The following is a 14,050-nucleotide window of genomic DNA, read 5'->3' as shown; positions in this document are numbered from 1 at the left end:
ACGGGTATTTGATCCATTAGGGGACGGGATGAGATCATATCTTTATCCGCGGGCATTTAAATGGGCAAGAATCCATCCCCGACGGGTATAGCGGGTACGGGAACGTTCCCTGTTTACCCGTCCCCGTTACCTGTTGGGGAACCCGACTATTTGAGCTGTCATGCGAGTATTAGGCCCAAATAAGCTCAACATAGGTATTTTGGCCCAAATCTGAACAATCATATATATAGTTTATGTGTTCTAGGAACCTTAATTCAATTTTTTCTCACCATCTCCGCCAGCAGTACAAGCACGCTTGCCTCACGAGCGCTCGTGCCCCTCGCTTTCTCAGTTAGGTCTCTCTGCCACCTTTGCTCGTCCTCCTCGCAACCTCGCTCCTTCTCTTCGGCATCTCCAAGACTCCGACACTTATACCCGGGTGAAGAAGAAATGTCTCCGATTGCAGAGCTGCGACCCCAAGTGTCCTTGTTTATCGGGTATGCAGTACCCGTCGGGTATCTGTTACCCGACCGATGCCCGACGGGTACGAGGATGGGCAATTATCTATACCCGAGACAGTTAACAGGGACAGGGATGAGATGAATTCTCAGTAGCGAGAAAGAGAACGTTCCGACGATATCCGACGGGTACATCTCCGTTGCCGTCCTTAGTCACGCCCCATGCGCGTGGCCCGGTGCCCCTCGGTAATTGTCAATTCGGAGGAAAGCGATGGCGGCGTCCGGGAACGAGGTACTCGCCTTGCCTGCTCTGCTGCTGTCGATTAATCAGTGGTGGTGGCGGTGGTATCGGATGAGAGAAGGACGGAAATGTGCCGGCGGCGGCGGCTGTGACTTGTCGTGAGGAACGCGTGCTGCATTGCACCTTCTTTTACCTGCTATCTATAATAATGACCTGTCTATGCCTTTTTTTTGTGTTCTTCTTGCGGTTGCGGCGAGGTCTTCCAGGGTGGTTAGTAGTCACGGTCTTTTGTTGCGCCGCATACATATCGAAGCAGGGTGGAACCTGCTGAAAAGCGGCTTTGGCCTTTGATATGCATGCTCTCTATGCAGTTTCTTCATGGTAAAATCTAAAATCTTTGGTCGCTACTAGTGGCGCGTCGTCGTCGCAGGCTGCGCTGTTCAAGCTTCAACGTGCCTGTGTTTTACTTTTATTTTGCACTACTATAAATGTCAGCGAGTGATCGAAGCCGCAGTACTTCTCGGAGTAATTTGGTTACAAGTTGTGTACGTGTTGTACGTACCTTTATTTGAGCAGGAAAATGAAACATAGGATGGTGGAAATTTATGCATTGCTGTCGGGGTGGATAATACTGACTGGTTCAAGAAAGCCTGTGTGTAATTAAAATCGGCATGTATTTTTTTTCTCGCCAGAGATACATGGCGTGTCCTCGGCGCGTACGTACGGTCGCCGTACGACCGATCGAGGAACCACCACCCGCGGCCGCCGTGCGGCGTTACTGCGCACGCGACGACTTCCCACTCGGCCACTCGTTTCTCTTATAATCCATATCTTTAACTTGTTTTTTCAGTTAGAACAGTTTTTTTCTCTGGCAATAAATTAGTCGGAACAGTATTTCGGCTTGTTTTTTCAGCGAAGCCAACGGGGCCAAGAAAGCGCCCGGCCGTCACGGCGGCCGTCCGTCGTCGTCCACGCCATGTCATCGGAGGTGTACGCCTCGCCGCCACGCCAGCAATGGCAATGCGATAAGCGCGCGGAGCACAGGCACGCACAAGGCGCCGGGCGGGGCTCTCGCGCTATAGTCGCCGCCACGTACGCGGGCGCTGACTTCGCGGCGGCCCCGGCCAATGGCGTGAGGTGAACTAACACAGGCCGTGGCGGCCTCCCCCGCCCGCCCCGCGCGCTCAGCCGAAGCTGACAGGAAAGCGCGAGGGGATGGCCATTGGCCATTTGCATTATTCTATCTCTGCTACTGGCTGGGTTGTTCATGGCGCCCGGACGGGGGTTTTCTTGCCAAAGTCTCCTCTCCCATCCTTAAGTGGTCGGCCCATCGATCTTACCTGCATCCCTGGTGGGGTGGGGCCCAAAGAGCAGGTGTGGTTTTGTCAAAAAGGGTGCCTGGTTGTTGCGTAGGCGTGGCAGGATCCATTGTGGCCTTATTTGGTAAGATGACCATGTATTCGAATGTACTCTCCTCCGTACTAAAAATAAATAAAGTCGTTTGGGATACACGGTCTTCAAAGTATAACTTTGACTTCTTATTTTTATAAAAATATTTATCGAAAAGTGATATATGTATATTTTATGAAGGTATTTTTCAAGACAAATGTATTCATATGGTTTTCATATTACTAAACTCAACAACTTAAAAGTTATTCATGATTTTATATTTCCAATGATTGACCCAAGCCTTTGTCCAAAACGACTTCATTTTTTAGTATGGAGGGAGCAGTAATTTTTTGCACCCATCCTAGGTATCTTATACCATGATTCATAGAGTGAGGGCAATACATTGTGAAAATTATTCATATTAAAATTAGCATATACACGGTAGGATAAATTGTGTTATCTTATAAACAACTTAAGAGCAACCTCAAGAGTCTCTTTATATATTTTTCCTAATTGATAGAAATAGAATTTTGGTAAAAAAATACCCCCAACAACTTTTTTTATTATAACTCTAAATATAACCATCATCTATTTCAGATTTCTCACTAACCAAAGATAGAGAGCAAGGCTAGCTCTTTCGAGTGAATACAAGATATAACCAAAGAAGTTGTTGGAGGGTGAAAATATAGAGAGCGGTTTTTATTCAATGACGATCTCTAAATGATGATTTAGAGTGTGAGTTTTAGAAAAAAAAAACTCTTGGAGATGTTCTAAGGCCAATAATATACTAATTGAGAATTTCATTTTGTTATTTTTAAGAGTGCCATGTATGCCATATAGATTGCCAAGTGCTTTGAGTTGAATGTAATAACACCCTCAGATGCATACCATCATTTTCATTCTTTCATATGCTCGTCGAAGAATGAGGTTGGAGCAACCCCAACGCTGGTTTGCAACCCCAGCTTCATCAGTGTCACGTTCCTAGTTAACCGTTCGATATGATGATGAGAATATACAGGAGTAGGTATTATGGTTATAGTACAACGGAGAATGCGGCACATTTGGGCTACCGAGAAATGGGCACGTTGGATGGACTAGGAGGCACGTGCCACCTTCCATTGCACTGTTGTCCCTTCGATTTTTCCTGGTTGACCAGAGCCACATAATGCCAAGAGCTCCACTCCAGGACGCCGTCCTTCGCTATATATTGCCCATCCACCCCCCGTACAAAGCCTTAGCCTCTTGCTGTCCGTCAGCTAGCCCGTCGCCTTCAAATCTTTCGTGTCCACTTCTACTTGCCTCCATCATCCAATACTATATAGTAATAGTAACCCATCCGATCCTTCCATCGATCGTCGCCGTCGTCTCCTTGCGTTGATCCATCCCATGGCCGCCGCGAGCTTCGACGCCGACGTCACGCGCCACGGCGGGGCCGCCGCCGGGACCGGCCGGGCCCTCGGCGTGCACGCCGCGTCGCGCAAGATCGGCAAGCCGGGCGCCAGGCACGGGCAACAGGAGCGGAAGCCAGTCATCATCTACATGGTGTCCCCCAAGGTCATCCACGTCGAGGCCCACGAGTTCTTGCCGCTCGTGCAGCGGCTCACCGGCCCCGAAGCCGCCGGCCGCGGCGACAAGAAGAGCAGCAGGCCGTCAACCTCCGGAGGAGGAGCAGGCGCTGGGGAGGAGTCGGAAGGCGCGCGCAGCAAGACCACCAGGGCGGCGCCGCCGGTGCGCGTGAAGGCGCGCGCCCTGAACCGGCCGGCCGGCCCGGCCGTGTCGGTGTCCGTGACGGCCACGCGGCAGCAGCAGCAGCAGCAGGCCGCGGCTCCATCGGCGGCGGCCGCCGCTTCCGCGTCGCCGTCGGGGCTACTGTTCCGCGACCTCAGCCCGCTCCGCGGCGCCGCGCTCAAGGGCGAGCACCACCACCCCCTGGTGTCCCCCGGGTGGCTGCACCACGTTGGCGACTATCATTTCCTCAGCCCTGGCGCGGCGGCCACGCTCGGCTCGCCGTCCGCCAGCTTCCTGGACATCTTCGGCCCGCTGTCCTCGCAGCAGCAGTGATCAGATCAACCGGTGAGTGGTGCTGCCACACGCTTGGCCACTCAGCATGCGTTAGGGTTTCCTGCATGCATGATGCATATGGCCATTGACAGGACGGATTCGAGACCATCTTGCTTGAACTTGGTTAATTAGGCTGCAGTTCAGGAACTGTATATATAGCGTAGGTTTTTCAGTTTTCCCTGGCCTTCGATCCAATCATCGTCCAACCACTGCACAACATCAAGAGAGAGACAATACTTCAAGCCTGCACTCACCTAGCCATCAAGAGATGGAATTGGAAACGAGGGGACAATAGGGGACGATACTCATGGAGTTCCCTGATCTTGCACATATACGTGTTTAATTATTTTCAGTTCGACTCCATTAGTCGTAGTTTGTGTGATGTGTATTTTATTATGCAAGGATTTGTTTTGATTTTTGTGCAGTGTTAATTGTACACAATAATAATGTCCTATCTAGATACAATACTATTTGGTACACTACTCATCGAATTGATTTATTTATTGATTCGTTTTAGTGGCGTGCAAGTTAATCAACACACACAGCTTGCTAGTAGCTAGCTAGTACAATGTATATGCAGTGATGCAGTACTGCAGGCCGCAGAAGCTGGTTGGTTATGGAATCGTTGATGATTACATGCATATCCTACACTGCAGCTGGCGTGTCTACCATGATATATACAACTTTTGTTTACTTCATATTAACTCTATCTGCATCTATCATGGACACCACTTCTGAATTCCGATCAAAGCAGGAGGGCACATTGGCTTGGGATTGTATTGCAGATTTGCAGGAGAGTTCATATCATATATAACTCTCTTTATCTCTATCTTTGAGCTGGATTGATATTGATATATATATTTGAATGTCTTTTAAATCAAGAGGGTCATGCTGCACATATATAACTAGGGATGATACCGGATCGGATACAGACGGATAGCAGTGATCCTGCATTATGGCCCATATCCCGTATCATATCCCATATTTTTTCTCGGATCTCAGAACTGGATATGGATCATTCCAATATTGATATCTATATCATATACATATCAGAAATCTAATTTTGAGTATTCGGATTCGGATACGGTAGGATATTAAATGTTCAGATTCAGATACGGAATCATATAGGGTTTTGACCCTTTCGGGATGGACGGATAACGGGAAATATCCGTCCCATTTTCATCCCTATATATAACTGTATGAATTGATGAGCTGCAAATTGTAAAGGGAATATTTTGCCTAAGGGTTCCTAACTCCTAAATAAGGATCTACCAGAGAAGATATTTCAAAGAGAATTTAAACAGAAGCGTCGAATTGCCCATGAAACAGAAATTAACTAGGCTTATACATCCCTTAATCTTACTGGCTTATTGCATGCATGTTGAAAGCCAATGGCATTTGATTTTATTAGCTCTGGTTTTCCCTTCGAATCATAAAATTTAACTAGGAAACGAAAGCAATGGTCTAATAACTCTATCAATTATGCAACGTAGATTATATGCTCCGTTAGTTAATCAAGCTCAAAAAGAAAAAGATAATTATTAGTGCCCGATCCACCATCACTCTCACCACGCCTTGCACCCTGCACACTATCCGCATCTACATACCGCCAAGCCAACCTTTCTCCCTTGGTTTCCTCTCTGAAGTCTCAAGTCTAAAAATCCCCAATCCAAAATCCTGAGCCATAACACAAAAAGATTCAGATCTCGATCGCTGGAAGATCAATTCGGGTTTAATTAGAAGAGGAGAGAAACGCCCGAGTGAAACATTTTCGTTTTGAATTCACACTAGAAGCTTTTGATGTACCTGTCTCGAGGAAGCGCACAATATACGCCTATTTTCTGTACAAAGCTAAGCTAAGCGAGGGGGGGAGGACCACAGGAGTACACATTAATTAGTAACCAGTAATACATCGCATTTGTCTTATTCCAAAATTACTAAAAAGTGTTTAAACGCCAATCATCAAATGGGCATTTGGTCTAGTGGTATGATTCTCGCTTAGGGTGCGAGAGGTCCCGAGTTCAATTCTCGGAATGCCCCTAATTTTCATATATTTATTTTTTTTCCTGCCCCCTTTTTCCATTTCATATATTTTATTTTATATATATTCTGCCATTTTTTCTGCCGCATTTTTCCATTTTATATATTCTGCCGCCTGCCTGCCCTCAGCCTCTCACCTGCTTGTTGACAACTAACAGCGCCACTGCACTTTTTTTAATAAGCACCGCAACCGCCCATTTCCTAGATATATAAATAATTTCCGGTTCGAGAACACGGATTATATTTACGTTGACCCGCTGATCATTACACGAGACGACGACACAGATCAGATAGATAGAATATACACTGAAGTTTTCAATTTTTGGCAGGTCAACTGTCTTTTTGTTGCTTATAGGTAGCGTTGCTATGGGACAGTAAAACTTTTATACTAAAAATATAAGGATCGCACGATAAAATAACAATACTGTAAAAACGTTAAAGTGACATTTAATCAAAAAGCAAAATTCGTGAAATAAACATCGTCACGGTGAGCGCGGCGTCGTAGGCTCACCGACTCGGTAAGGGCCAAGCGACAACCTTGTCCATACCTATAACAATCCAAAACTTAATGCATTAACCAAGAATTTACGAGTAATCAAGTATGTTTTAGAGAAAGAAGAATCAATGTGGTAAAGATAGAAAGGATAAATAGATCTATAGAACTATTAGAATTGTCATGAACTCTTTAAGGTTTTTCCTAAGCAGCTAGTTCTCAGTTTGCTATACAATATCAAATGATTTGTGCATCCACCGGATAGCAATCTGGACACTAATAGACTTCGATCACATTAGAGAAGTTGCCGATGCAAGACCTTAATCTTTGTCAAGAAAATATAAAAGATATGCCCTATAACAATCGTCACCTATGTGGTCGGTGTACAATAGTCACCGATGGTACTTCTCCTTATCCTTGGTCGCTCTTGGAGGCTGTAACTTCACGTCACCATTGAAATTGTAATTGATGGCGGACACATTGCTCTGTTAAGATAATATCATATTGAAATGGCTCCACGGTATTAACAAATTCGTAAGGACTCATTGCTGGATAAACAACTAGGAATTTATTTCAATCTGTAGTGTATAACACTTTCCACAAGGGATACTAAAATTGGATAAGAAGCAGAATTTTAAACCACCACAAGATGTCTGGTAGAAGATGGAAATATACATTTTTTCTCGATCATATTGTCTATCTCAAAACGAATCGGTGTAACCATGCCTTCAGATACCTTTCTATTTGATCTTCAATTGATAGAAAAAACTGTCATTTAGGATTACATTCTCTTGGATCAATCCATCTAACAATGACGCTAGATCCCACAAATACATAATCCGGTACCACACAACAGCATCGATGACCAAAGAATCAACATACTACCAAGATTAGCTTAAACATGTGTTGTCAAAGAGCTTGGTAAATGGAAGCAATTTATATTCTATATTTCATTTGCCGTGAAGGCATCAACAGAATGAAAAAACGAAGCTGTAGGAAAGACTTACGGAAAAAACAAAATTTTGATTTGACTTTTGGTTCTCGCAGACAACTGGTTACTCAAGGGTTAAATACTAAATAATTTGACAGTATATCAATCCAATTTTGGTTCTGCTGATATAGGTTAGCAAGCAATATCAAAACTAAATAACCAAAGAGCATACTATCTCTATACCCTGTTAGTCTATGTAATACAAGTCTATAAGGTGATAGCAAAATTACTCGTAAATAGGCTGAAGATTATTTTACCAGACATCATCAATGAACAGCAACTTGCCTATGTGCCGGGACGATTAATCACTGACAACATTCTTTTGGCTTATGAGTGTGTACATGCTATTAATAATAGGAAAAAATAAAAATCCGGTCTCTGTGAAGTGAAATTAGATATGCATAAAGCATATGATAAGAGTTGAATGGAGATTTTTGGAGGTTACATTTGTTTTTTCTAGTCATGCCTGATTAGCTAACAGAGGTAAATTTTATCATTTTTGTATTTGTATTGAAGAAAATTACCAAGCTTTATCTAGTGAATTCGATCGCACGAATAGTGCAGATATGTATATGTAGAGTTGTAGATCACTAACATGCTCTTCTTGAGTTCCATGATTTTGGCATAAAGATTTATATTGCAGTACCTGACATGTAGTAGTGGTTTAGAGGCATGTATTGGCATGAATAATTGAGTTCTTGCAACTAAAAAGCAAACTGAATGCAAGAAACACCTTTGCTTTTTTGAGAATACATCCCCGTGCAATCCAATACATGCATTCCATCGAACAGTTTCAGACTTTCACTGCACTGAACAAGTGATTTAGGATTAGTTCGTCAGAATGAGGGTATTTCTATTTTATTTTATCCCAAAAAAACATAAAGTAGGAAATTCAGTATAGCAGTCAGAACAGAATATGTTTTTGTTTTACCATCGGAGCAGCATTTGCCTATTAGATTATCTGGTTAAAATAAAATTGAAATGTAATAGTGAACAAAACCAATAAGTATGATAGGGGAACTGGAAAAATTACTTGCTATAGACAACTGACGTCCAAGCTTGAATGGAATAGAACTACACTAAATCAGAAGGCCAGTGCCCAGACAAACATTTTTTTTATGCCACCAAAAGCATTCAGACCACCTCTTGAATACTATAAGATCTGAATTTCGCATGTTTCACAAAACACTGTTTTTTCTGAAAGAAACAAAAAAACATTGTTTCGTAGTTTAGAGAACTACGCTCCATGATGGAGGAATAGAAGATTACAAAGAAAATAACTACACCTGGAATTTGTATGACATCATGGTTGAAGCTAGGGTTTCTTTGACCTGAGGAGTGTCAACGGAAGACACTGGATCAACAGCATCATGGATGACTGGCGGATGCCGCAAGTGGGGAAGCACCAGGCGTTAGGGGCATTGGGCTCATTTTGACTGGATGGCTTGGTGCCGTTCACCATCGCTCTCCGGTGCGTTCGTTCGTCATCCTGGCAAGGTCTGTACATCGGTGAGGAACGAGTAAAGATGTTAGCCAAGACCTAAGCAAATGGATTTGTTGTCCAACCAGATCGAGAAGAGCGCAACAACCAGATCGACATAGGACATCGGATCGAGATTAAGAAGAAGGCAGATGGACAAAAAGGAAGATGGAGATCGAGAAGGAGGGGACACAAACTTCTGTGTCCCAACGGTGACGACAACTACGAGGTACTCGAGGACGGCGGCGAGGTAGACTTGGGGGAGCCCCACACTTGGCGAGGAAGATGAGGATGAGGGCGCCCTCTACCTGGCGCTTCTGCCTCGGGCTTGCCAGTGCTCGAAACGCAGTCGTTGTCGCTCCGTCCTGTATCCGCGCGCGTACCCGTTGGCAAGGCTAGCAGTCGCATCCGCGCGCGCAACGGGAGTGGGACGACGAGCTCCTCTCTTAGCCAGGCACGAGAAGGCGGCGGTGCAGGCGAGCGCGCGGGCGCGGCGGCGCAGAAGAGGAGGCGGCATCGGGGCGGCATGGGCAAGCGCGCGCGCGACGGCGAGGGCGAGGTCCGAGGGAGATGAAGCTTGATTGCAGACGAGATCTCGCATAGGGAGGGGCGCAGCGTGGGCATCGGTTTGCGGAGGCCGCTCGCAAGTCGCAAGGGAGCGGAGCGAGGCGCGCGTGGGATCGCACGAAGGCATAACGACGTAGCGACGTTTGATTGTCGCACCAAAATCTGTCCACTCATTACTCTTTTTAGTTGTGAGAGATTATAAGCACAAAGAAGAGCTCGGCCGGAGCTGGATCCTCGTCACTGTTAGAAGACTTTGGAGAAAGGACAAAAAAAGGAAAAAGAAAACTACACGATTCGGTATTCATGCAAATTGCAAATCAACAATATACGGTGTAAAACTTCACTGCCAAATTCACCGCTGTAAAACATCTTATCCGTATCGGTTTCTAACTTCCATCCACGTTGCCGCCTATCCAACCAGTAAGATGCAAAAGATCATGCCGACTGACTGCAAATTACGTACCGGTTGTACAGTAACGCACATGCCAATTGTGCTACTGTACGTATTCAGAGATTAATAAAGGGGGAAAATCACAATTCACAATCCATGACACAATCTACAGTTGTTTAAAAGCTCCACCCCTGCCTGTCCGTCCAGCACTTGGTCACCATGGCGCCCGCATGCCTCTCCGTTCCCCGTGCCGCATGCTGTCCATTGGAGAAATTTAAAAATTGGTCGATCCATTTCTAGGAAAAACATGGTTGTGATGAAATGGAGAGGACGACACTTGCAGACTTGGCCAGAGGTGTCCACAAGGACATATTCTCATTCTCGACCAGAGATGCCATTGGTAAGAACAACAGACAACAAATAACATACTTGCAATTTCATAAAAAAAACAGCTTTCATGTACTGTATAGCTTAGATGCAGACGTGCTACATCAATCAGGTTGTATGTGCTATATAGCTTTCATGTGGTTTGCTTAATGGTGAGATGGTTCTTGCACTCAGGCGATGAAAAGTGGGGAACGATAGATGTGGCAATATTGCTAATTTAGTTAGGAGCTAAGAATTGATTTTGTTGCATGTCTGAATTTACACAATAAACTGGTTTTTTTGCGGGGTCACAATAAACTGAATTTTGTAAGACATATTCTAAATTTCCATGTACTGACTTACTCCTATCTAAATTGTATTGTTATTTTATCTATTAATAAATTTGATTTGACAGACACGTATATGTTGCACATGCATAGCCACTAGTTTTAAAAGAAAGACATCAAAGGTTCGAAGGTTCATAATATGATAACATTTTTTATTTGCTTTGATATTTATAGAGGAAAACAAAATTAGAATTGGAAGGTGAAAACAAACAAGGAATGGATGGTACGCGAAACGTGGGGAAAATGACGCAAATAGTGCCGAACATGTGCAAAGAAAATGACGCAGGGTCTGGACAGAAGCCAAAACAGTCCCGAAACATGAATAAAGAAAAAACATATGGAAACCAAAACATACAGACGAAAACCAAATAGTCCTAAAGGTGGGGAAAAACCGGACGCAAACAGTCCTTGCAGAATCGAAAACACACAAACCAAAATCAAAACCGAACATGGAAACATACAGAAAATAGGAAAGGAACTCAAATCAAAACCAGACGCCATTGCGGGAGAAACAGACGTATATAATCTTAATAGTTTTTTTTTCTCTGGTTACAAAGCACACAAAAATATTTACTTATAAATATATCATAATTTTACTTTCATACTACGCATGCGTTGGTATAGTCAAATATTATCATTTGTGGACCTGTAAGTAATTGTATTATAATTCTTATCTCCGGTTAAAGTCAACAATGTGTCGACAACTGGCTTGTCCGCTGATTACGCTAGCCTCGTCGATGATTGCATTTGGAAGAGGTATTTATTATTAGACTCAATTGGGCAACAAAATTGCTCAAGATTTTAGTTTACTGTTTGATTAGTTGGACCATCAGGTGAACCAAACTATACTAATATAAGCTAAGTTTTGTTTCTAATCGGGATTGTATCAACGATTTGGTGGTGCAAATATATAGTTTTAACAAAGAGATCAAATGTTCGAAGGTTCATAATATGATAGCATTTATCATTTGCTTTGATATTTATAGAGGAAACTTTAGAATAGAAAGGTGAAAACAAACGAGGATTGGATCGTACGCGAAACGTGAGGAAAATGACGCAAATAGTGCCGAACATGTGAAAAGAAAATGACGCGAAGAGTCTAGACAACAGAAACCAAAAATAGTCCCGATTGTGAACGAAGAAAAAACAGACGGAAATCAAAACATACAGATGAAAACCAAACAAACAGTCCCGCGCACTGTGCACGCCCTCCACGCTGTTGCCGCTCAAACACAGTGCTCCAATGGCTGCCACCGTTGCCTCCCCCCCAGCTCTCACCGCCACATGCCACCCGCATTGCTCTCCATCTCTGCCAACGGTCGCGCCTCGTGAATTTGCTGTCCCTGTCTATTTGCTGTCGATCGTGTTCCATCGATCCAACACTTGAGCTCCATGGCGCCCGCATGGCTCTCCGCTCCCCGTGCCGCCGTCTCCCTCCTCGATGGCACCCCCGCGAGTCGCTTCCGCTCCGAACCGCCTGCCCGTGTGGTGGCCGTCGTTTTCCGGCCGAGGACGACCGGGGTTTCTGTCGCGGCGCAGAGAAGGGTGGTCGCGGTGGCGACGGAGACGGCCCCTGCCGCGAGAGGGGATGAGGTGGGGACCCCGTTTATGGAGGAGATGCGGGCGGCGGCCATGCGGCTGCACTCCAGGGACCAGGCGGCCAGGGACGGGAAGAAGGAGGCGCAGGCGCCCATGGAGCCTCCCATCGCCAAGTGGCAGCCCACCGTGGAGGGGTACCTCCGCTTCCTCGTCGACAGCAAGCTCGTCTTCGAGACGCTCGAGGCCATCGTCGACCGCGCCGCCATCCCCTGGTGTCAGTGCAGTGCTATTCTTCTCCTTCATGCATATGCTTTTTTGTCGTGGTGATAACATCGTACATCATCAGAAATTCAGGACTACACATTGCTTTCAAGTTTCAGATAATTTGGTACCACGATGCTGCATGCTTGTTGACATTCTGCTGATACGTCTTTTCAGATGCCGAGTTCAGGGATACTGGTTTGGAGAGATCAGAGCCACTCGGCAAGGATTTGGAATGGTTCAGGCAACAAGGGCACGCGATTCCGGAACCGTCTGCTCCTGGCATTACATATGCTTCCTTTCTGGAAGAGCTGTCTGAGAAGGACCCCCAGGCATTTGTTTGCCATTTCTACAACGTGTACTTTGCTCATACTGCCGGAGGCCGAATCATCGGCGAAAAGGTGACGATGAATTATGTCTGAAATCATATGAAAACCATCATTGTGCTTTTCTTTTCTAATAATCAGTAGATATTGTAAAGCAGCTACGCATTTGCTAGTAGTATCTTAACAGACAAATTATATTCTCTGGTCGTCAACAGGTTGCCGAGAAGACCAATCTCCAGAAAGAGCTGGAGTTTTACGAGTGGGAGGGTGATCTGTCGCAGATGCAGCAGAATGTCCGGGCGAGGCTTAACCGAGTCGCTTCCGTAAGGCCCTGCATGAAACTAGGATTTGTGGCTTTGTGCCTTCTTCTGTTCACCTGTTGGTGAAATGGATAGCTTTGAACAAACTGACAATGCTGTCTCGTGCATGCACTTGCTCTGTTGCAGGGTTGGCCTCGAGCAGAGAAGAACCGCTGCCTGGGCGAGATGGAGAAGGCGTTTACCTACTCAGTAGACATCCGCCGCCATATGTTTATGTTCCCCTGATCTAATTTCGTTGCCTGATGCGACGCGACCATAAACGTTGTCTTTCAGTCTCTGTTTACATGTCCACTAGATCCATGTTTAGTTACTGTTATAATAATTTGTCACGATCCTTCTGAGGATCGGACAGAAACTGAAGAACTGGAGTAGAATTGGGGAACAGACAGAGAAAAGCAGACTTCAGGAATGGAGTTCAGAGAACAGGTTATTCAGAGTTCAGAGTAATGTCTGTTCGATACAACCTTCACAGACCGCGCCAAGGCGGCTAACCACCCGACAGCCAGCTAAGACCCACAGACAGCTAGGGCTCACTAAAGCCGGAACGGAATCTCCATGTAACCGTTCACTCCACCTTCACCTTGTCCGCGGCCATTGTCGATTCCTTTTTTTTTCCACAACGGTAAAGACCGAATTTCATTACCAAAGCAACGAAATTACAGAGAGTATCAGGTTTGAGCCATAACAGAACAGTCACGAGTTGTTTTACCGCAACCTATTCATGCGTACGGTCACGAGGGAACATACGCATGAATACCGACCATCAGAACTACCCAACGACAGTCCAGAACGGCAAATTAC

General features: G+C 45.2%; 2 protein-coding genes and 1 non-coding gene across 3 annotated transcripts; all 3 read left to right on the top strand.

The window, feature by feature from the left end:
- Window positions 1-3,326: 3,326 nt before the first annotated feature.
- Window positions 3,327-4,662, top strand: LOC136529715 (protein MKS1-like). Its single transcript, XM_066522786.1, has one exon. The coding sequence runs from the start codon at window positions 3,454-3,456 to the stop codon at window positions 4,126-4,128; it is 675 nt and encodes a 224-aa protein (XP_066378883.1). The 5' UTR covers window positions 3,327-3,453; the 3' UTR covers window positions 4,129-4,662.
- Window positions 4,663-6,096: 1,434 nt separating this feature from the next.
- On the top strand, window positions 6,097-6,168 carry TRNAP-AGG (transfer RNA proline (anticodon AGG)). The gene has a single exon. It is a non-coding gene; the product is annotated as a tRNA-Pro (tRNA).
- Window positions 6,169-12,195: 6,027 nt separating this feature from the next.
- Window positions 12,196-13,474, top strand: LOC136529394 (heme oxygenase 1, chloroplastic-like). The gene is made up of 4 exons (XM_066522464.1): window positions 12,196-12,616; window positions 12,781-13,004; window positions 13,145-13,252; window positions 13,376-13,474. Exons 1-4 carry the CDS (start codon window positions 12,196-12,198, stop codon window positions 13,472-13,474), a joined length of 852 nt encoding a protein of 283 aa, XP_066378561.1.
- Window positions 13,475-14,050: the final 576 nt, after the last annotated feature.

This window comes from Miscanthus floridulus, chromosome 19 (genome assembly GCF_019320115.1).
Source record: "Miscanthus floridulus cultivar M001 chromosome 19, ASM1932011v1, whole genome shotgun sequence".
Taxonomy (NCBI): Eukaryota; Viridiplantae; Streptophyta; class Magnoliopsida; order Poales; family Poaceae; genus Miscanthus; species Miscanthus floridulus.
Note: the sequence above shows the minus strand (reverse complement) of the source record. Positions and strands in the feature narration are given on the sequence as shown.

What these genes read in the sequence shown, in the direction of transcription:
- LOC136529715 (XM_066522786.1), top strand. Translation starts at nt 3,454, where the DNA reads ATGGCCGCCGCGAGCTTCGACGCCGACGTCACGCGCCACGGCGGGGCC.
- LOC136529394 (XM_066522464.1), top strand. Translation starts at nt 12,196, where the DNA reads ATGGCGCCCGCATGGCTCTCCGCTCCCCGTGCCGCCGTCTCCCTCCTC. An exon ending in GCCGAATCATCGGCGAAAAG is followed by an intron (nt 13,005 to 13,144) that starts GTGACGATGAAT and finishes GGTCGTCAACAG; the next exon opens with GTTGCCGAGAAGACCAATCT. An exon ending in GGCTTAACCGAGTCGCTTCC is followed by an intron (nt 13,253 to 13,375) that starts GTAAGGCCCTGC and finishes GCTCTGTTGCAG; the next exon opens with GGTTGGCCTCGAGCAGAGAA.